Source organism: Scyliorhinus canicula, chromosome 6, assembly GCF_902713615.1.
Source record: "Scyliorhinus canicula chromosome 6, sScyCan1.1, whole genome shotgun sequence".
In the NCBI taxonomy this organism is placed as follows: domain Eukaryota; kingdom Metazoa; phylum Chordata; class Chondrichthyes; order Carcharhiniformes; family Scyliorhinidae; genus Scyliorhinus; species Scyliorhinus canicula.
In genome coordinates this window covers 19003778-19026215 of record NC_052151.1, presented here as the reverse complement: position 1 = coordinate 19026215, position 22438 = coordinate 19003778, and the positions used below count along the sequence as shown (strand labels likewise).

The 22438-nt window shown below is 45.4% G+C and overlaps 2 protein-coding genes across 4 annotated transcripts in view; one reads left to right on the top strand and one right to left on the bottom strand.

The window, feature by feature from the left end:
* Positions 1 to 2908, top strand: part of rsph9 (radial spoke head component 9) — a 79748-nt gene extending 76840 nt beyond the window's left edge. Inside the window, exon 5 of one of the 2 annotated variants that reach the window (XM_038799017.1) lies at positions 2577 to 2908. In XM_038799017.1, coding sequence (XP_038654945.1) covers positions 2577 to 2737 — 161 coding nt within the window. In that variant the 3' untranslated portion in view covers positions 2738 to 2908. Of the gene's footprint in view, positions 1 to 2485 lie in introns of both variants that reach the window. The other variant, XM_038799018.1, reaches the window with a different exon arrangement.
* Positions 2788 to 22438, bottom strand: part of mrps18a (mitochondrial ribosomal protein S18A) — an 82319-nt gene continuing 62668 nt past the window's right edge. For both annotated transcript variants that reach the window (XM_038799019.1, XM_038799020.1), the window contains exon 6: positions 2788 to 3141. In XM_038799019.1, the coding sequence (XP_038654947.1) occupies positions 2997 to 3141 (145 nt within the window). In that variant the 3' untranslated portion in view covers positions 2788 to 2996. The remainder of the gene's footprint in view (positions 3142 to 22438) is intronic.

The following is a 22438-nucleotide window of genomic DNA, read 5'->3' as shown; positions in this document are numbered from 1 at the left end:
AAAAAAAAACAATATTCTATTTGCCTTCTGAACAATTTGTTCTACCAGCATGCAATTCTGGTGAAAGATGCTCAGATTCCTTTGTACTGCAGCATTCTCTCTCCATTTAAATACTTGTCTATTCTTCCTACCAACTTGGATACCTCAATTTTTCCACATTATACTCCATAAAAAACATCCTATCTGGCTGCACCTGTTTTGGGCCAGGGTTTAGAGAACCCCAAAGTGTAGCATGGAGTTCACCTGACCCACAACTTTCAATAGATTGTGGTATGGGAAGCACACGGCCCACTCTACAGGTGTGGTACAGCAGAAATCAAAACGTCTTTTTTAAAGCAAAACAATGTTTATTCTATGAATTCAAGTTAACCTTTCTAAAACATACAGTGAACATCTTCGCAACCATTAATTCAAATACAACCACCAAAGAATACAACACTAAGTAATGTTTACGCTGTCCTTTTAACATCCAGAAGACTGACAAAAACATAACCTTTAACTGAAGCACATCAGCTTAAAGTCACTACTGAGAACATTTATACTTCTGAATTCACCAAATGATCAAGAGATAGTCTTTTCATGGCAGACAGAACAACAGTACACCTGCTTTGTCTGGTTTCAGATCCAACACTGAAAACAAAACCAAAAAGACACAGACACACCCAAGCTTTTCTCAAAGTGAAATTAAAAAAAGAGCCAGAACCTAGCTCCACCCACACTCTGACATCACTGCAGTAAAATGAGCAGCCAAACATTTCTTAAGTGACATTCTCATGACACATCACAGCCTGGTCTGGCAACTGCTCAGCACAAGACCACTAGAAACTTCAGAGAGTCGAGAAGACAGCCCAGTCCATCACACGAACCTGCCTCCCATCCATAGACTCCATCTACACCTCCCACTGCCTGGGGAAAGAGAGCAGCATAATCAAAAACCCCTCCCACCCGGCTTACGCACTCTTCCAACTTCTTCCATCGGGCAGGAGATACAAAAGTCTGAGAACACGCACGAGCAGACTCAAAAACAGCTTCTTCCCCACTGTCACCAGACTCCTAAATGACCCTCTTATGGACTGACCTGATTAACACTACACCCCTATATGCTTCATCCGATGCTGGTGTTATCTAGTTACATTGTCCACCCTGTGTTGCCCTATTATGTATTTTCTTTTATTACCTTTTCTTCCCATGTACTTAATGATCTGTTGAGCTGCTCGGAGAAAAATACTTTTCACTGTACCTCAGTACACGTGACAATAAACAATTCCAATCCAATCCATCTGCTAAATGTTTGACGGCTCACTTAACCGACCTATGACACTTTGCAGATTCTTCACAACTTGATTTCCGACTAATTTTATATCATCATCACATTATGGCGGCAATGTAGTATTCCCTTCATCATTAACTTCCTCGTTGGATAGAAGCATACTGAGAAAATTCCCATTAAAACACTTAAAAATCTCTTTCCCTTCTTTGTCTTATCTACTATTACTATCCCAAAGTCCCACATTATTACCACTCTAGCCTTTGCACCTCTTGGTAATTCCCCGACAAATTTATTCTTCTATCTATATATTTCCCACTGGTTGATGTCCAATAGAATAAACCCAATAGAGTAATTTAAAAAATTTTTTTAGAGTACCCAATTCATTTTTTCCAATTAAGGGGCAATTTAGTGTGTTCAATCCACCGAACTTGCACATATTTGGGTTGTGGGGGCGAAACTCACACAAGCACGGTGAGTGACCCAGAACTGGGATCGAACCTGGGACTTCGGCGTCGTGGGTCTGCAGTGCTACCAACACACCACCGTGCTGCCCAACCCAATAGAGTAATGCTACCTCTGCTGTTTCTTGCCCAGAACCAAATAGATTCAATCTTGGCACCTAAGGGATTCTAATATTCTTCTTAATCACTATACATATATATTTATTTTAATCTTTATTGTCACAAGTAGGCTTACATTAACACTGCAATGAAGTTACTGTGAAAATCCCCGAGTCGCCACATTCCGACACCTGTTCAGGTTCACAGAGGGAGAATTCAGAATGTCCAATTCACCTAACAGCACGTCTTTCGGGACTTGTGGGAGGAAACCAGAGCACCCGAACCCACACAGAGACAGGGAGAATGTGCAGACTCCAGAGTGACCCAAGCCGGAATCTGGGACCCTGGAGCTGTGAAGGAACAGTGCTGACCATTGTGATGTGCTGCCCATTATAGCCACCTATTCTCCTTTGTTTCCTTCCCATCTTTCCTGAACATTGTATCGGAAATGTTGGTCTTCCCCTTTTTTGAACGATCTCCTCCTGTAAAACACCTCAAAGTATTTGGTTCTGGAAGGAGCACTGTAGAGTCAGCCACAGCACGGTATTACCTGAAGAATGTGTATTGACACAGTCCTACTGAATTGTGTATTTTTGACTGCTTCGATTTTTACTTCTGTTGCTTTGTACTAATTATGGTGCCTTTTCCCTTCGAGTTGCTGACACTTTGGATCAGGACAAAGCATCAGGAAAGCCTAATCTCTGACTAGACAGGAGATTAACAAACGTGTGTCCTTGGCTTTGCAGTGTTCTGGAGTCTGCAATATGAGAGGGGGAGCAAGTTGGTCATTCTTCGAAACCTCCTGTGGATCGGCTTCACTTTCTTCCACGTGCCAGAGACTTCCCAGCATGGCTATATCTACGTGGGAATGGGCGAGAGGAACATAGACTTCCCATTCATGATATGATACTCCAATCAATCCAAAAACGCAATGAAATGAAAACTCAATGAAACAAATCCAAGTCACCCCACTCATTTTAATTGATTAATTTCAAATTACACTTGCTGTATTAATTACGTAAACATTTCAAGTAATTAATGAAATATCACTATTTTAATAAATGTTATCCAAAAACCCCTCCGTGTGCTGCAAATGATTTGGTTGTTTATAAAATGTGCAGAAGTATTTTGGGACTTCAATCAGTCAGCCCACACCATTGTCCTTTTCAGTGTTTGAGGTAACAGGGTTTTTTCCCATAGACAATATTATTCTTCAGTATTGGGTCTCCCACAGGCATGCGAACCTTACACCACTTGAGGCCTTTCTTCCAAATCGGCTTCACCGTGTCAATTGACCATCGAGTGAGGTATCTATGTAAAAAAAAAACACAAGTGAGTTTTAACATTTATACTTGCAGAAGCTTCATCGTGTTGCTCAAGGTGAGACTGAATACGGTGAAGTGTGATGTTTTTAGAAGTGCGACATTTACAGAGAGTGCACATTACAAGCAACAGTTATGGATAAAAACACATTTTATGGTTGCGTCAGTAGCCTACAGATGCCATGAAACTCAGCAAGTTTACAAACGAGTGGCTGCTGAGCGGTGCAGAGACCAGTTTTGGTTTAGAATCTATGCTGTGTTAGCTCCTCTCAGCCAGGACAGCATTCGGTGGTCAATGACTAAAGCTTATTGCCACTTGTGGTCAAAACTAGCAGATGAATAACCAGTGTTCCATCGAGGTGCTTGTGTGTGCGGCCGCCTGCCACCTCTGGAACAGTGAGGAACAATGACATGGAGTACAATCGTAGAATCCCTACAGTGCAGAAGGAGGCCATTTGACCCATCTGAAAGAAACTGACCCTCTGAAAGAGTACCCTACCTAAGATCATTCCCCTGTCCTTTCTCCGTAATCCCGAACGCTGAACCCAGGCACTAAGAGGCAAATTTAATGTGACCAATCCACCCAACCTGCACATCTTTGGACTGTAGGAGGGAACTCCGGAGCACCCGGAGGAAACCCACGCAGACACGGGGAGAACCTGAAAACTCCGCACAGTCACCCAAGGCCAGAATTGATCCCAGGCCCCCAGCGTTGTGATAGTCCCCAGTGCTGTGATAACCCCCCGCAGTGCTAACATCGTGCCGCCCATGACGCAAGGACATAAAAAGTTAATGAAGAATTAAAAGCCAGCCAGCTGTGTGGCCAGTTGGGAATGGAGGTAACAGTCAGGTCCAATCCTGTCCTCAGGTTATGTTCACACACGAGAGTGAGCAAGAACAGAACGCTGATATAGTCCTTCCGCAATAATCAAAGGAAACAAGGCCAAATTTATTGCCGCAATTGCTGCTGCTGATGAGGGCAACCAGGAAGCACAAAGCCTAACCATTCCTGGTCACGTGACCAATTGAGGCAGCAGGAGACAGCTATCCCATGAATTTTATGGAGTACCAGGCAATATATGTTTGAATGGCTGATAAATCAACAAGTTACGCAGTGGCACCATACACTGCAGTCATTAATGACTGTTTTTCAAAATACCTTCCGCATCACAGTAAAATGAGTCATTAATAACTGCTGTGAAAGTAACTTCCTTTTTTAAAAAGTGGGTAACCTTTAGGAGTTCATTAATGCGGCTTATGAAAGATTTTAAGTGTCAAGAATAACATGACAGCAGCTGGTTAATTCCCCCAGTCTGCAATAAAGTGTTTTTAATACACTTAACCAATGCTTGACGTAACTAGTCTAATACTGCAAAGAGAGGGGAACAATATATCACATGTCAATAATAACTGCTGCAATTTATTTAAAAACACAAAAATATCTCTGTCTACAAAGTTAATGATGTTCTTCATGTTAAGACATGTTCCTCTTGCAACCAGCTGCTGTCTGCTTGAATAAATCAGACTGAAATGATCTATCCTCAGCTGATAGCACTCCTGCTCGAGTCAAGGTTATTCCAGGTTAACAACCTCTCTCTAAATGTCGGAAAGACAAGGAACTAATCATCGACTTCAGGAAGCGCAGCACGACAACCCCCCCCCCCCCCCCCCCCCCCCCCCCCCGCCCCCCTGTCTACATCAATGGCTCCGAAGTGGAGATGGTCGATAGCTTTAGGTTCCTGGGGGGGTCACCATCACCAACAGTCTGTCCTGGTCAACTCACGTTGATGCAACAGTCAAGAAAGCCCAACAACATCTCTACTTCCTACAGAAGCTAAAGAAATTAGGCATGTCTGCATCGACTCTCACAAACTTCTACAGATGTGCGATAGAGAGCATCCTATCCGGCTGCATCACAGCCTGGTATGGCAACTGCTCGGTCCAAGATCACAAGAAACTGCAGAGTGTGGTGAACTCAGCCCAGCGCATCACACAAACTTGCCACCCCTACATTGATTCTGTATACACCTCTCGCTGCCTCAGGAAGGCAGACAGCATTGTCAGAGACCCCTCCCACCCAGGTATTGCCTTCTTCCAGACCCTTCCATCAGGCAGAAGGTACAGAAGTCTGAAGACCCGCACATCCAGACATAGGAACAGCTTCTTCCCCACAGCTACTAGACTCCTCAACGATTCCCCCTCGGACTGATCTGTTCCCTGTAAGAACACTATTCACGACGCCCTATGCTGCTCTTGCTCATGTATTTGTTTTGTTAGGCCCTTGTTCTGCACTGTAACCAATCACGATTGTTGATGTACCATTAGTCAATGTTCTCAGTCGCTTATTCTTTTTGTCTGCGATGTACGTACTGTGTCCATTCCCTTGGCTGCAGAAAAATACTTTTCACTGTACTTCAGTACATGTGACAATAAATCAATGAATCAATCCAGTGGAAGACCCAACCACACCCACTTTTGGAGGTATCAATCTTCAAATCACAAAATTCAAGCCATATTACAGATATATGGAATTCCCCCGCGAAACGTCTGCCTCTCCTCCCTAAAACTTGCCTCTCACTGGTCCGAAAACAGACTTGTGTAAAGCACCACTGGAGGTCTCATTCTGTTCAAAGGCTCTATAAAAATGCAAGCAGCTGCTGCCTTCTACCCTACACCGCATGGACTGCAGCAGTCCAAGAAGGTGGCTCACTCTCACCTTCTCATGGGCAAGTGGGGATGGGGGAATAAAATTGCTGTCCGAGCCAACAACCCTCATGTCCCACGAAAGAATTTTTAAAAATCCATTGGCAGTGTTTGAGTTGGTTATTCATCCAATTGGTGTGCGTGGAATCTTGCCTTGCCAGTACGGCCCACACAAGAAGTCACCGTGCTGTAAGTATCGCTGCAGTTCAAGACATCGAATGGTGTGTTCATCGCCGTGTGAAGGTAAGTCTTTATTTTTAAAAGTCGCGAACAGTTAGGTCATGTGCCTGGGCAGGATTTCATCGACAGAAGCGGTCAGATCTGTAACATCAACACCAAGAGGTGCTTTTGTACAGTTCTGGTCTTGTTGGAATTCTGTAAGCTGGGTCTTAATGCCTCACCCAAATAAATCCTCCTCTCTTACCCTGGGGGCAGACTCCTAGACTTTGTGGTCTATACGTCTGGTAACAGGATAAAAAAAACAGGATTTAGTTGTGCAAATGCCCAGAGCTGGAATGCAGTCCCTAATATCCATAATTAAAGCATCCCCAGACTACCTCATCAAATCTCAAAAACCTATATCGCTTTCTGCATATCTGACCCTGGGTCTTTGGGCCCTTGGCCTGTTAAATGTTTCTGATTCCAATTATTAATCTCACAAATTAGGCCCAATAACACGGGACAAGACTTCAATGAGCTGACTCCTTACTGAGGAAGGAGTCTGCGTCATTGCTAATCAGGATGTCATTTAATTGCCTACACTGGTTTTTGTGCATCTTTTATAACGCACAAAGCACCAGTCACTGCAAATTTAATAAATTGGGTTCAATGGCTGATGGAAGAACATCTGCATTTGTGGATGAGAAAAGAAACATTCTCAGTGGACTTAGATGGCATCCTGACAATGAATACTACTTCACCCTAATGTTGTATGATTCAAATTGATCTCTCCAAGCATGACCCAAAGCTGGAAGTGAGCAGCCTGTAATTGCATCAGCGAGATATTTTTCATGTGAACACTTCAACATCTTCATTCGTGCTTGGCTAAATTCCTAGTGAGAAGAGTGCTCTCGCCGAACCCTTTCCCACATTGGAGGCCCAGTCTAAATCTATACAAATTCCTCCAGATCCTGCTAAGTTAATATTAGAACCCCAGAATGAGACAGGCCAGAAGGCCATTCGGCCTATCCTGTCTGTGCCAGCTCTTTGAAGGAGTTGTCTAATTAATCCAACATCCCAGCACTTTTCGGACGGTCCGCAAGTTCTGCCTTTTCAAGCATTTGTCCAATTCCCTTTTGGAAATTATTTGATCTGCTTCCCCCACCCTTTCAGCAGCTAGTGGATTTCAAGTCTGAACACCTCGCTGGGTCAAAAGATTTCTCATTTCCTCCCTGGGTTTTCCCGTACCAGCCTCCCCGGACAGGTGCCGGAATGTGGTGACTAGGGGCTTTTCACAGTAACTTCACTGAAGCCTACTCGTGACAATAAGCGATTTTCATTTCATTTTTCATTTCTTTGACTACAATCTTCAACCCTTGTCCTCTGGTTACCATTGTTTCCTATCACTGGAGGCAGGCTGACTCCATCACAACCACTCACAAATACAAATACCTGTACCAAATCCTCCAACCTTACTCAGGAGAAGAAAAACAGCCTTTCCAGTCTCTATATAACTAATGTCCCTCATCCCTGGCACCATTCCAATTAATTCTCTGCACCCCTTCAAGGTCTGGGCAATTCTTCCCAAAGTGTGCAGCCTAATTCATAAAGGCCAGGTACAACTTTTACTTTCTGCCTCTGTTTTAAAAAATCAAGACTCTGATACGTGTTTTTTCAGAGGCTCCTCAACATGCTTTAGAAAGACGGAGGTTGAGGGGTGACCTGATAAAGGTCTATAAGATTATCACGAGCATGGATAGAGTGGATGGGCAGGCACTCTTTCCCAGGGTGGAGGGGTCAGTCACCAGGGGGCATAGGTTTAAGGTCCATTGCGAGGTTAAGGAGATGTGCGAGGCAGGCTTTTTGCGCAGAAGGTGGTAAGTGTCTGGAACGCGTTGCCAGGGGAGGTTGTGGAAGCAGATACATTAACGGCGTTCAAAGGGCATCTTGACAAACACATGGATAGGATGGGTATAGAGGGATACGGCACAAGGAAGTGCTGAGGGTTTTGGCCAAGGTCGGTACGGTACAGGCTTGGAGGGCCGAAGGGCCTGTTCGTTCCTGTGCTGTATTGTTCTTTGTTTTGTTCTTTGTGCCCTGTCGCCTCCAAAGAAACCACAGAAGGAAATCCTAGATATGTACAGTGCGGAAGGAGGCCATTGTATCTGCAGCAATCGACAAGTAACCATCCAACCCAACCCCACTTTCAAGCTCTTAGTCTGTGGCCTTGTAGGTTCAGGCATTTCAATGTCCAATACTTCTGGAATGTTACAAGGTTTAAACTCTTTCAGGCATCCACCACCCAAAAAAATTCCCTGTTAAATTCCACGGTAGCATAGTTCCAGGATTCCCGGCTGGGTCACTGTCTGTGTGGAGTCTGCACGTTCTCCCCGTGTGTGCTCCGGTTTCCTCCCACAGTCCAAAGATGTGCAGGTTAGGTGGATTGGCCATGCTAAATTGCCCTTAGTGTCCAAAATTTCCCTTAGTGTTGGTTGAGTGGGGATACTGGGTTATGGGGATAGGATGGTGTGGGCATGGGTAGGGTGCAGACTCAATGGGCCGAATGGTCTCCTTCTGCACTGTAAATTCTATGATTCTAAACAACCTCCCTCTCACCCTACTTCTGCATTCACTGGCCGAGGACTCCTCAACTAAGGGGAATAGGGTCATCCTATCCACTTTATCTTCAGTACCTCATAATTGTGCACATTTCAGGTCTCACCTCAGACTCCTCGGGTCTAAAGAAAACCACCCTGGCCTCTCCAATTCCTCATAACTAAAATTCTCCAGTCTGTGCAACATCTCCATAAATCTTAAATATAAAACAGAAAGTGCTGGAACAAATCAGGTCTGGCAGCATCTGTGAAGAGAGAAACATTTAGAGACCAATATGCTTCTTCTTCGGGACTCCAAAACATTAACTCGGTTTTCCTCTCCACAGGTGCTGTCAATCAGACCTACTGAGTTCCCACCGGCATTTTCTGTTTTTATAAATAACAAAATGTATTGATGGGCTTTGCAGTTTGATTTTTAGACACTTGAAAATAGTTTGCAGAATGAGCACCTGGATGAGCACTTGGCTCATAACATTCAAGGCTGTGGACCAAGTGCTGGCAAATGGGATTAGGTTTGTAGATACGGGTGGCACATTAGCACAGTGGTTAGCACTGTTGCTTCACAGCTCCAGGTTCCCAGGTTCGATTCCCGCTTCGATCACTGTCTGCGGAGTCTGCACGTTCTCCCCATGTCTGCGTGGGTTTCCTCCAGGTGCTCCGGTTTCCTCCCACAAGTCCCGGAAGACGTGCTGTTAGGTCAATTGGACATTCTGAATTCTCCCTCTGTGTACCCGAACTGGCGCCGGAGTGTAGCAACTGGGGGCTTTTCACAGTAACTTCATTGCAGTGTTAATGTAAGCCTACTTGTGACAATAAAATTATTATAATAAAAGTGATGCCTGCAATGGGTGTTTCCAAAAAATCAGTAGTTAACTAGATATCTACTTTGATATATTGTCTGCACATTGTGCAGTACTCTGCCATGTGTGCTCGCCCCCTCGGTGAGATAACCAGCCTCGCTGGGCTGTGTGGCAACCACATTCCACTGAGCCCTGTCAAGCCTCTACAGATCCCAGTTTGAGAACTGTTCCTTAAATCGTCTCTGTGAGGGTGGGAGTAGACAGTGAAACTTCACCACTACATTTCAGCTTCAGGACCTGGATTAAACACCTTGCGCAAGTCAATGGGGAAAAAGGCATCCCTCTTGACTGCCAGTGCTACACAAAAAACTGTAAACCACCAGTTCAGTCATGAGACTGGGCCAACAAACACTAACAAGTAGCTGATGTAAGAAAGGGAAGGATCATACTGGGGCTCTTTCAGAGTTGGGGCTAAGCACATTACAGGGACAGAGGAGGTTTTCCCCTTCCCCCGCCCCCCCCCCAGTTGACTGCGTTACTCAGAACACTTAACAGTGATGGGAAAGTGTTCCATTTATCAGTATCAACATCCCTCGCAGATTGGCAGGTTATGACAGAAATACTCAAACCCACTGTGCAAAGTTAGCAGCTTTCTCTTTCCTATTTGTCTTTCCATCCTACACCGAGCAAGGCAACTGTGTTGACCTGAAAGTAGCCCATGGAGTTGTGGGCACTGAGGAAATAATGCATTAAATGGCTGACAGGGGAGGGTTTGAACTCTTTTTTTTTTTAAATGGAACTGATTTGTTATGGTGCTCCAGAGAGAACTATTCCCCCAGGCCACTGAATGGTCCTTTTCCCCTTCACAAGAGGCGGAAGCTGCTGAAAGCAGTTTGAGCTTGTCCTGAAGAAAGAGAAACTTCATAGAACAATAAACAACTTTGCATTTTCCTTTTCCCCCGCAACATTATAAAAACCCAACAGCCATTTTCCCAAAATGAGATGATGGTATGTTTAGTCGCAGTATTAAATGTACTGGAAAACACTTTTTCAAATCATTTGCTTCAGGAAACAGCAACCTTTCCACTTCGTTGAATTTTGTTGTTCTTACACGGATTCTGGCTGGGCATGGCACTTAAATCCTGTCTAATGCCAAACCTTCTTTCCCCATTCATTTCAAACAGAAAGTTCGAGATTTTCTTCTAAAACAAAAATCATTCTTGAATGACGTGGAAGTTATTGCAAGGGCGGCATATTTGTTGTCCATCCCCCAATTCAGGGGTTCCCAAGCCATGGATTGCGACGGTGTGAGCATCAGCAAACTGATTTGGCACGTGGAGCGGAAACTCAAAGCGCTAAGATCGGTCTTGGGGCCCCTTTCAATGTGCACCATTATTTTTGCCTGTGGGTGTGGCCAAATCCAGTGAGTTCTGACACCAACATGCCTGCAAAATGGTAGGTGTCTTACTAATTATTGTGCCCGTATCCCAACTGTCTAGACCTCACTCGGCTCAACAACTTATCTCCAGCCCCCCCCAATCTTCACTCTGGGGTTGCACCATTAAAATGGGGTCACAGCAGAAGCAAGTTTGCCAAGCACTGCCCAAGAGCCCTTGAGAAGATGGTGGTGAGCTGCTTTCTTCTTGATCCACTGTTGCCTGTGTGACCAAGGAACTATTGCTGCCCGTGTGTTATTATGAAGTGCTCCCACAGTACGAAGATAAGGAGCTCCAAGATTTTGATCTAGTAACAATGGAGCAATGGTGAGACACGTCCAAGTCCAAGATGGAGTGTGACTTGGAGGGGGAAGAGGGAGACAGGAGTATTCCCATGCACCTTCTGTCCATGTGGTTCTAGGTGGCAGAGGTCATGGGGTTTGAGAGGTATTGCCAAAGAAGCCTTTGATTTCGTCATCTCCCAAAGTCAATGGATTCTGAGGAGGCACAGCCATACTCTGGCTCTTATCCGCATCATTTATGAAAGTCGCTATAGTCCCCCAATGAGAAGGTTATCTATGGATAACCTCTGCCAGTACGGGAACTGAACCATTATGTTGGCATCTCTACACATCCAGTCAACTGAGCTAACCGGCCCCCAGGTATCATTTATAATGCAGAGTGCCAACAGGTTATGTGGCTGTGATGGGTATGGCATCAATAGAGTCTGATCCTGCCCTCCACCACCAGGGGCTGTTTAGCACAGAGCTAAATCGCTGGCTTTGAAAGCAGACCAAGCAGGCCAGCAGCACGGTTTGATTCCCGTAACAGCCACCCCGAACAGGCGCCGGAATGTGGCGACTAGGGGCGTTTCACAGTAACTTCATTGAAGCTTACTCGTGACAATAAGCGATTTTCATATGCCTATTGCAGTGAGGGGGCATCAGTGGTAATCAGCAATAGGACCTGGTTAATATCTGTCCTCCCTAACCTAGGTGCGTAAAGATTAAACAAAAGTGTCCCTATGAGTGGCCCATGGGACACCAGTTAGCACAGTACAGGCTGGACCTGCAAGGTTCCTGGCTCTCAATTCCACAGTGGCTGCTCGCTTTACTCAATGGGGTTAATGGAAATCAGAGACTTTGGTACCCAGATGTAAAATGAATAGTGATGTTTGTCATTAGCTCTTTTATATCCTGAACCAGCAGAGCCTCATTTTAGTGTTTCATCGGACACATTCCTTGGGCCATTCAATGTTCCCCTGGTATTGCACCAAACTGCCAGCCCCAATTTTGGGCAAGTCCTACTGTGGTGTTTTAACTCACCATCTTCTGGCTCAGCAACAACATAGAACATAGAACATAGAACAGTACAGCACAGAACAGGCCCTTCGGCCCTCAATGTTGTGCCGAGCCATGATCACCCTACTCAAACCCACTTATCCACCCTATACCCGTAACCCAACAACGCCCCCCCCCCCCTAAACCTTACTTTTATTAGGACACTAAGGGCAATTTAGCATGGCCAATCCACCTAACCCGCACATCTTTGGACTGTGGGAGGAAACCGGAGCACCCGGAGGAAACCCACGCACACAGGGGGAGGACGTGCAGACTCCACACAGACAGTGACCCGGCCGGGAATCGAACCTGGGACCCTGGAGCTGTGAAGCATTTATGCTAACCACCATGCCACCGTTAATATGCCGCCTTTACCAGAGTATTGCTTCACAGAAGCAATCATCAAACATTTTTTAAAAACCTGACTGATCAGCTGGCCAAAAAGTGGCAAATGGAATTCAATCCAGAGTAGTGTAGACTCGATGGGCCGAATGGCCTCCTTCTGCATTGTGTGTTCTATGTTCTAAGTGTGAGGTGAAATGAGGCAAAGGACCCACAGCAAATGGAGGATATGAGGGGTGTAGTGAAAGTGAGGAACTTTGGAATGAATGTCACAGATCGTTAAGGTGGTGAAGAAGACACAGGGAACCCTTTTCTTTATTAGCCAAGGCACAGAATATAAGTGCAGGGAGGTGATGCTGGAACTATTAGTTCGGTCACGATCCGAGTGCTGTGCCCCCTTATTACAGAAAAGATCTAATTGAATGAGAGACTGTTCGGAGGAGATTTACCAGGATATCGCCAGGACTGGAAACTTGCAGCTTTGAGGGAAGATTGGATAGGCTGGGGTTGTTCTCCGTGCAACAGAGGAGGCCGAAGAGAGATCTGATTGAGATGTACAGAATTGTCAGGGGGCTGGATAGAGTGGGTGGGAAGGGCCTGATTACTTTAGCAGAGCGGTCGGTGACTAGGGAGCATAGATTTAAAGTGTTTGTGGGGCTCCGATACTCACTGCCTGAAAGGGCAGTAGAGACAGGAACCCTCAACCCATTTAAAAGGATTTACACCTCAAGTGCTGTAACCTGCAGGATTCCAGATCACATGCTGGAAAGTGGGAGGAGGCTGGGTGCCCCGTTTCTCAGCCTGTGCAGACACGATGGGCCGAGTGGCCTCTTCCTGTGCCACAAGCCACATAACGAGGGGACCAAACCAAGAGGTGGGTTTTCAAAAAACATAAAGGATGTGAGAGAGGGCATGATGTCCAGGAGCAGAATTCCAGGGCTTCCTAGGTTTGGCAAAGGAGCAGTGAGGAAAGTTAGAGATGGACAAGAGGCCAGAATTGCAGAGTTTGTGGATGGTTGCAGGCCAGAGGAGGTTAACAGAGATAGGATGGGATTGGGTCATGACAAGATAGGAGCCTCAGAACGTGAATTTTTAATTTGAGTTGTTAAGAGGCAAGAGAACAACCACTAAGCCTGAACTGGAAGAACATTGAATATACAGGCGGCACGGTAGCACAGTGGTTAGCACTGTTGTTTCACAGCACTAGGGTCTCAGGTTAGATTCCCGGCTTGGGTCATTGTCTGTGCGGAGCCTGCACATTATTCCCGTGTCTGTGTGGGTTTCCTCCGGGTGCTCCGGTTTCCTCCCACAGTCCAAAGATGTGCAGGTTAGGTAGACTGGCTATGCTAAATTGCTATTAGTGTCCCAAAAACTGTTAGGTACGTTTACTAGGTTACGCAATAGGGTGGAGGTGTTGGCTTAAGTAGGGTGTTCTTTCCAAGGGCTGGTGCAGACTCAATGGGCCGAATGACCTCCTTCTGCACTGTTAATTCTATGAATACAGTTTCTATCCGTCATGTACAGAGGAAATGCAAGCCTGAAATTGGCAAATGCCGCTGTACTTGTCAAAACAAAGGACAGTCATTGACACTAGTCGCTGACATACTAATTCACGTCACTTGTTTCTACTTCCAACTGTGTAAAATGGTTGGTTCAGTGATTTGAATTCGAATCGCTCATGGCTTTTAAGCTCCATACTACTCCAGCTGCAAAGAATGTCAAGTATTCAGAGTCTGCTTCGGCCTGTGGCGCATACGAGAGGACCAGGTTGACGTCAAACAGGAAAAGTGAAGGGCGAGTGCTTAAGTAACAGCCTAGAGCACGCTACAAAAATGTGTTTAAGAAAGCAAAACATTTAGCTTCCTCTTTTTGTACTATGGGGTTCACACTTTCAGTGGCTGCTGACGTATTTCTATCAACCACTGCCACAAACGACAGGGCCAAGCTGTGTTTCAAAGCTAATACATCATGCAGAGATGGGAGAAAGAGCGAGGAGGGGAGCGAGCAAGTATCCTGGAAGGTATCTTCCAACTGGAGTTCCTGACTCTACCCCTGCATGTTGAAGTCATACGGCCTTTCTGAATGGACAGCAATAGTTTCATGGATGAACCCTAAAAATGACTACTGTAGTGTGAAACACTTTTCCACTTCCCAGTACAGGTACAATGGGCCGATTGGCCTTCTGCTGTGCAGCATCTATGACCGGCCACAGAACCTACTGGTAAAACTGAGCCAACTTGCACATTTTAGAAAAGCCAGCAGTTGTGACGCTAAAATCAGCATTATCCTTGAGGAAATGAAGGGAAAAAAAGAGTTAGCGCTCCTACTCTTAATCACTAACTGTGGGAGGAAACCGGAGCACCAGGAGGAGAATGTACAAACTCCACACAGTGGCCCAAGGCTGGAATTGAACCCGGGTCCCTGGTGCAGTGAGGCAGCAGGCCACCGTGCTGCCCATTTTACAGGGCATGCTCACGGCAGGCACAGCTCAAGTTAAGCACAGGTTGGTACTGTTGGTGCCTGAAGAAAACTCACGCCTGGCCTGGCACAGTTGGCACTGTAAACTACGAGTAAAATTGGAACTGAAGCAATATCGATCATTAAATTTCACATGGCTGGGATGGTTTGGGAAACAGTGCAATTTCAAAGCTGCGTCTCTCTGGTCACTCAATGAAAACAAGTGAGCTTTATTAATGACCACAATTACAGGAACAGAGAAAACAAGGTGCTGGCGTCAAAAGCAAAATACTGCAGGTGCTGGAAATATGAAATAAAAACAGAAAATGTGGGCCAGACTCAGCAAGTCTGACAGCATCTGTGGAGCGAGAAAAAGACTTAATGTTTCAGGTCTTCCATCACAGAAACATAATAGGCTTTAAACAAATGGTCATTCTTAGCGTTTGGGTGAACTTCACAAGGTACCGAAAGATGAGGAAGGTTAATTCAGCGGGCTACAATACTTGCTCCATATAAATGCATTTGGAGTGTTGGTTATTCTGTACAAAGAACTTCCATGCTTCTCAATTTGCGGTTTCCAACTTTGAAGCCATGCTCCCTTGACCTATTCTCACAGTATCATTACACAACTACAATCCCAGAAATGCCAGGGTCATGTAAATTGGGATTCTGGGATTGCAGACCGCAGCAATGTCCTTGAAGCAGTAATTCAACAAGGCGACAGCGTCATCAGGAAGGAAAGAGGAGTTTGTACGTGAGGGGGGGGGGGGGTAGAGGAAGCAAATCCACCCCCTCCCCATTCCTCCGTCAGGTTCTTCTCCACACAGCAGTGCTGAATAAACCGTACGCCATAAGATTACAGGCAATCCCCTTGCAGTCAAATAACTGCTGCATTTCAGAGCTGCCGGCCACTGGACTAAAGTCAGACACTGAAAGAAACTTCACCAACTCAACCTCCCACCTGTCTACGCTCAACAGATCAATGATTTACAGCATCAGGAACATCTGCCCCGTTCATTCATTTCAGTGTAGAGTTGGCCAGGCTCGTTTCCAGGAATGTAACCATTCTTTACATCTCACCCGCCCAGAATCCCCAAAGGGCCTTCCAAAACGAAGAATCTCCACACACAGCCCTTTCTCATTCCCTGCAAACTGTCCCACCCTGAGCTCCTCAAAAGCCTCCGTTTGCCTGGAAGGTGGTAATTCATCAGCGCAATTAGAAATTTACATGAACTCCCCTTCCAGACTCTACTCTACGTGATTACTTGTGACTTGCTAGATATCCCTGCCGATCGATTGCCCAGGAATTTTACTGGAGCCTGTGTTGTTCGCCATACATATCAGAAACTTGGATAAAGCAGTAAATTGTTGCACATCCACACGGCACCATGTTGGGCGAGACAGTTATAGAAAGGACAGGACGTTACAAAGGGAGATAGACAAGTCTACGTGAGTGAGAAAAGTTCGGGCAGATAGAATTCTCAATCCATTCACCGGTGGAAAGTTTCTCACTATCTCCCCTGTCCAGACCCCTCATGATTTTGAAAACCTCTCTCAAATCTCCCTTCAACTTCCTCTTCTCCCAAGGGAAATGGCCCCAACCTCTCTGACCTATCCTCGTCACTGAATTACCTCATCTCTGGAATAATTCTTGTGAATCTTTTCTGCAATCTCTCCAATGCATCACTTCTTTCCTAGAATGTGGGAGTGAGAACTGGAGCCAATACTCCCACTGAGACTCAAGTAGTGTCCTATACAGGATCAACATGATGCCTAGCTCTTGTATTCTCTGCCAGTATTAAGAGCCTAACACTATATTCTCTATTAACCGTTCTCTCCAATTGTCCTGTCACCTTCAATGACTTACGTACATATACACCCAGGTCCCACTGCTCCTGTACCCTCTTTAGAATTGTACCCATTATTTTTTATTGTCTTCTCATGTTCTTCCTACCAAAATGAATCACCTCACATTTCTCCTCTTTCAACTTCATCTGCCGCCTGTCTGCTCACTCCACTGCCCATGTCCTTCTGAAGTCTTATTCTTCTCCCATTTCACAATGCTTTCAAGTTTTGTATCAGCTGCAAATTTTGATATTGTGCCCTGCACACCAAAGTCCAGATCAATGACAGATATCAGGAAGAGTAAGATCATCTTAAAGTTGGAGCCAGGTCATTTCGGAGTACAATTAGGTTGAACCTTTCCCACACAAAAGCACATAGAGAATCTCTCTCCCACAGACGTCTGTGGATGTGAAGTTAGTTGGAAATTTTAAGACTGATGAATAGGTTTTTGTTTGAAGTGGCATTCATGGATATGGAGTAAATCTGGGTAAATTGAGTTAAGGTACAGGTCAGCCAGGATCTGATTGAATGACAAAAGTCTCCAAGTCTGAATAGCATATTCCTGTTCCTATCTGTACGTTATTCAGACATTAGTTAAAGAATCAGCTTAGCTCAATCACCCACACGTTCACCTTTGGATCAGACAGTTTAGTCCCACAATGTAACTTCAACCCATGGTCAAATGGATAATTCAGCTCGGTACTGAGAGAATGCTGCATTGTCAGAAATACCATCCTCTGGGTCTGTTTTTTTCAATGTATTAATTCACAGGATGTGGGCTTCGTTAGACCACCATTTGTTGCCCATTCCGAAAGACCCTCGAAAAGGTAGTGGTGAGCTGCCTTCATGAACTGCTGCAATCAATGTGGTGTAGGTGCATGCAGAGTGCTGTTAGGGAGCGGGTTCCAGTATTTCGATCCAGTGACAGTAAAGGAACGGTGATATATTTCCAAGTCAGGATGGTGTGTGACTTGGAGGGGAGCGCCCAGGTGGTAGTGTTCCCCAGTACCTGCTGCCCGAGTCCTCCTGGGGTGGAGGTTGAGAGTTTGGAAGGTACCGAAGGCGCCTTGGTGAGTTTCTGCAGTGCATCTTGTAGATGGCACACTTTACTGCCACTGTGCATCAGTGGTGGAGGGATTGCACGTTTGAGGTGGTGTATTAATGAATGGGCTGCTTTTTCCTGGATGGTGTAAAATTTTCTCAGTGTTGTTAGAGCCACATTCGACCAGTAATTGGAGAGTATTCCATCCAACTCTTCACTTGTATCATGTAGATGGTGAATAGGCTTTGAGTAGTCATTCTGCTTAGAATGAAGAAAGCCACCCAGTCAGATGTGAAGCGAAATCCCCGTTCCTCATGCGCTGGGAGAAGAGCAGTTCACCTGTACACTCCTGGCAGGGATGTAGTGCAGTGACTCAGACTAGACGTGGAATCACAGACAAATGATGGATTGAGGGTTGCAGAATCACGGGGGACTAGACGGGTCTGGCCCAAATAAAACCTGGAGCCAAGCCAAAGAAGATAATAAGTACAAGGTGCCCCACAAGAGTCGAGCTACACAGAGTGTTCCATGTCATCAGATAATGTCAGGTTCACATACCATACTCTCCCTTTTTCAAAATGAGAACAATCTGTATTGAAATGTCCACATATATTGACTTAGTGCATCTGGTAAAATATCCTATTGGATTTCAATGCATTAAAGCACCAAGAGGCAACTGCTGACTCATTTTATAGGCACTCCAAGGTCAAAAATACACGAGACATATTTTACCTCATGTACACTGTAAATCATTCCAATCCTCTCTGCCTAGTTAAATGAAGCATGGCTGGCATGTGTGTTTCTCAAGCACAACAGGGGGATTAGTATCGACAAGCGTGCTCAGGATTTTGCACCTAGACTAATGGTGTAATACTGTGCCACAGAGAAATAAAATAGGACATGTTCAGCTTTTGGAATGACCAACTGTGTAACAGAGCAGGGAGGAGCATTGGGTGGTTAATGAGTTAAAAGGCCCAGTGCAGACTGGAGAGATAATTCTCTAAACCGGAAGGAGCCGGGCGAGAGGGAGGCGAGTTATTCGCCGCAGGATTCCAAGCCACTAGCCCGCTCGTGTAGCCACAGTACTGAAATGGCTAGTCCAGTAACCTCCAGGATGTTGATAGCAGAGGATTCAGCGATGGTAATGCCATTGAATGTTTACTACAGATCCTCATGACCACCTGTCCAGCCACTTTCAGGGATCTGCAAACATGCACTCCAAGATCCCTCTGTTCCTCAGGATCTTGCCATTTATTGGGCATTCCTTTACCTTCCCCAAGTGCATTACTTCACACTTCTCTGGAGTGAATTATATTTGCCAAGTTCCGCCCTCCTGACTAGTGCATTGATATTCTCCCCATTATCTCTAACTGTGAGATGGTAGCTATACGGTCGGCTGGAGAAGGAGGCCACATACTGTTTGGAAAATAAGTCTTCAAAAAATGTAAAGGACCACAGAGATCTGGAGGGTAGTACAGACCTCCATATCAGAAAAAAGACAGAGGCCTGGAGAAAGAGAACAAAGAACAATACAGCACAGGAACAGGCCCTTCGGCCCTCCATCCCTGTACCGGTCATGATACCAACCTTGGCCAAAACCCTCAGCACTTCCTTGTGCCGTATCCCTCTACATCCATGTTTGTCAAGATGTCTTTTGAATGCCGTTAATGTATCTGTTTCCACAACCTCCCCTGGCAACGTGTTCCAGGCACTCATCATCCTCTGTGAAGACCACCTGCCTCGCACATCTTCTCTGAACTTTACCCCATGGACCTTAAACCTATGCCCCCTGGTGACTGATCCTTCCACCCTGGGAAAGAGTTCCTGCCCATCCACTCTATCCATGCTCCCCATAATCTTGTCGATCTCCATCAGCTCACCCCTCAACCTCAGTCGTTATATTGAAAACAGTCTGAGTCTATTCAGCCTCCCCACATAGCTACACCCTCCAGACCTGATAAACCTCCTCTGCACACTCTCCAAACCCTCCGCATCCTTTTGGTAGTGCATGAAAAAAGGAAAAAGTGTTTGGATGATACCAGCACCGAGTGGTTATACCAATCAGGAAGGTTGAACAGGCTGGGGATCATTTTTCGAGGGAGAAGGCCGAGGGCTGACCTGTCTTTGAAGGTTATGAAAGGGTTTGATAAGGCAGACGGTGTAACGATGTTTCGACTTGCTGGCGAAACTAGAACGCGATGTCATAAATATAAGATTCGTCAGTAATAAACCCAAATGAGGAATTCCGGAGAAACCTCTTTATTCGGAGGGGTGAGAAGGTGGAACTCTGTGCCAGAAGGAGCAGTTGAGATGAATAATCACAGATGCATTAAAGGAGAAGCTAGATAGGCCCATCAGGAAGAAAGGAAAAGAATTTGCTGACAGGCTTAGAAGAAGAGTGGTGGGAGAGGTTTAATTAACACCAGCATCGAGTTACTTGGCCCGATGGCCTGTTTCTGGACTGTAAGTACTCTGCAGTACAATGTGAGCAGCTATCACCACCATTTTGGGTCAATCATTTAACATATGCTCTGTTGGTCCTTATTCAATGAATTTTAGCTGAGAGAGGGGGATAGAATACAAGCAGGCATCACACGTGATCAAGATCATCTGCCTATCAATAGCAATCTTTCAAGAAACCTAAACTCGGCTTAGGTGTCAGTTGCAATTCAGGGTTCACGCTATTGCTCGAATCAGAAGGTTGTGGGCCAAAGTCCCATTTGAGAGACTTGAGCTCGTAATTCAGCCTGAATGAAATGAAATTTGCTTATTGTCACAAGTAGGCTTCAAACAAAGTTACTGTGAAACGCCCCTAGTCGCCACATTCCAGCGCCTGTTCGGGGAGGCTGTTACGGGAATTGAACCGTGCTGCTGGCTTGCCTTCGGTCTGCTCTCAAAGCCAGCGAATTAGCCCTGTGCTAAACAGCCTGACAATCCAATGCAATATATTGAGAGAGCGATGAATGCTTGGAGGCACAGTCTTTCAGATGAGATTCTAAACCAAAGCCCTGCTTGCTCTCTGAAATCGCCGTAAAGGATCTGGTGGCACTATTTTGCGGAGGAGTCTGATGAATGTAAAAAATTGTTGATTTTATATTTGTTGCAGTAATGTTATTAAAAGAAGCGGGTTTCAAATGCATTCAGCCAGTATGTCTGCTAAAGCAGAGATTAATGGGTCATAAAAGTGAGATAATCCTTGATTTTGTAGGGGGAATGTTCTGCTGATAGATTCAAGAAGTGTTTATTTGTTTACAGATAGGTGGCTAATGTTTTGGTTTGGATGCCCCTGGGATGTAGATAATTCATGCAGGATATTGTATTTGATCCTGGCTAACCAGGTCATGGGCCATCTTGTAGAAGGAGACAGAAGTAGGCCTCATGCGTGATGTAATTAAGGGGAGATGCCAGGTCTGTAGTTTCAGTTTGCCATAGGATTTTAGGCTGCCAATAATTGTTTTTCAGTTCGCTCCTGAAAGGTTCTCGCCAAGGGCTCTGCACAGAAAAAAAGAGTGTAAACCTAATTGTTAACTTTATTTCTAAGTCATATTTGAACATTCTGGAGGGGGAGAGTGAACAGCCAGTGCTCGTGATACACATTAGTACAAATGACAGGTAAAACAAAGGGATGAAGTCCTAAATGCAGAATATCGGGAGCTAGCAGGTAAGTTGAAAAGTAGGGCCTCGAAAGATAGTAATCTAAGGATTACTACCAGTCTCATGCGTCAGTCAAAGCAGAAATAGCAGGACATATCAGATGAATAAGGGCTGAAGAGATGTTGCGAAGGGGAGGTTTCAGATTCCTGGGACATTGGGACCGGTTCTGGGAAGGTGGAATCAGTACAAACTGGACGGGTTAACCTTGGGCAGAACCGGGACTGATGGCCGAGGGGGAGTATTTGCTGGAGTGGCAGTGGAAGTGGATGGGAACCTATGCAAGGAATCAGAGGTGGGGAGAACACGGACATGAAAAAATGGCAGAAAGGGGAATAAGAAAAGTGATAAGAGAGAAATCAAGGGCCAGATTCAAAAAGGGTGATATTGAAAAATAACGGGAACGGGGTAAAGAATGTTAAAAAGGCAAGCCTTATGGCTCTGTGCCTTAATGTGTGGAGCATTTGCAATAAAGTGGATTAATTAATCGCGCGATAGCTGTAAATGGGTATGATATCGTCGGGATTACGGAGACATGGCTGCAGGGTGATCAGGGATGGGAATTGAGCATCCAGGGGTATTTAGACAAAAAAGAAAAGGCGGTGGAGTTGCATTGTTGGTTAAAGAGGAAATTAACGCAATAGAGAGGAAAGATATGATAGCTCCATGTGGAATCTGTATGGGTAGAGCTGAGAAACACCAAGGGGAAAAAAACATTTGTGGGGGTTGTATATATGCCGTAGAGGAGTAATTCCTGGAGTGTGTACAGGATGGTTTTCTAGACCAACGCATTAAGGAACCAACTTGAGAACAGGCCATTGTAGAGTGGGTATTGTGTAATGAGATAGGGATAATTGGCGATCCAGTTGTGCGAGGCCCCTCGGGGATAAGCGACC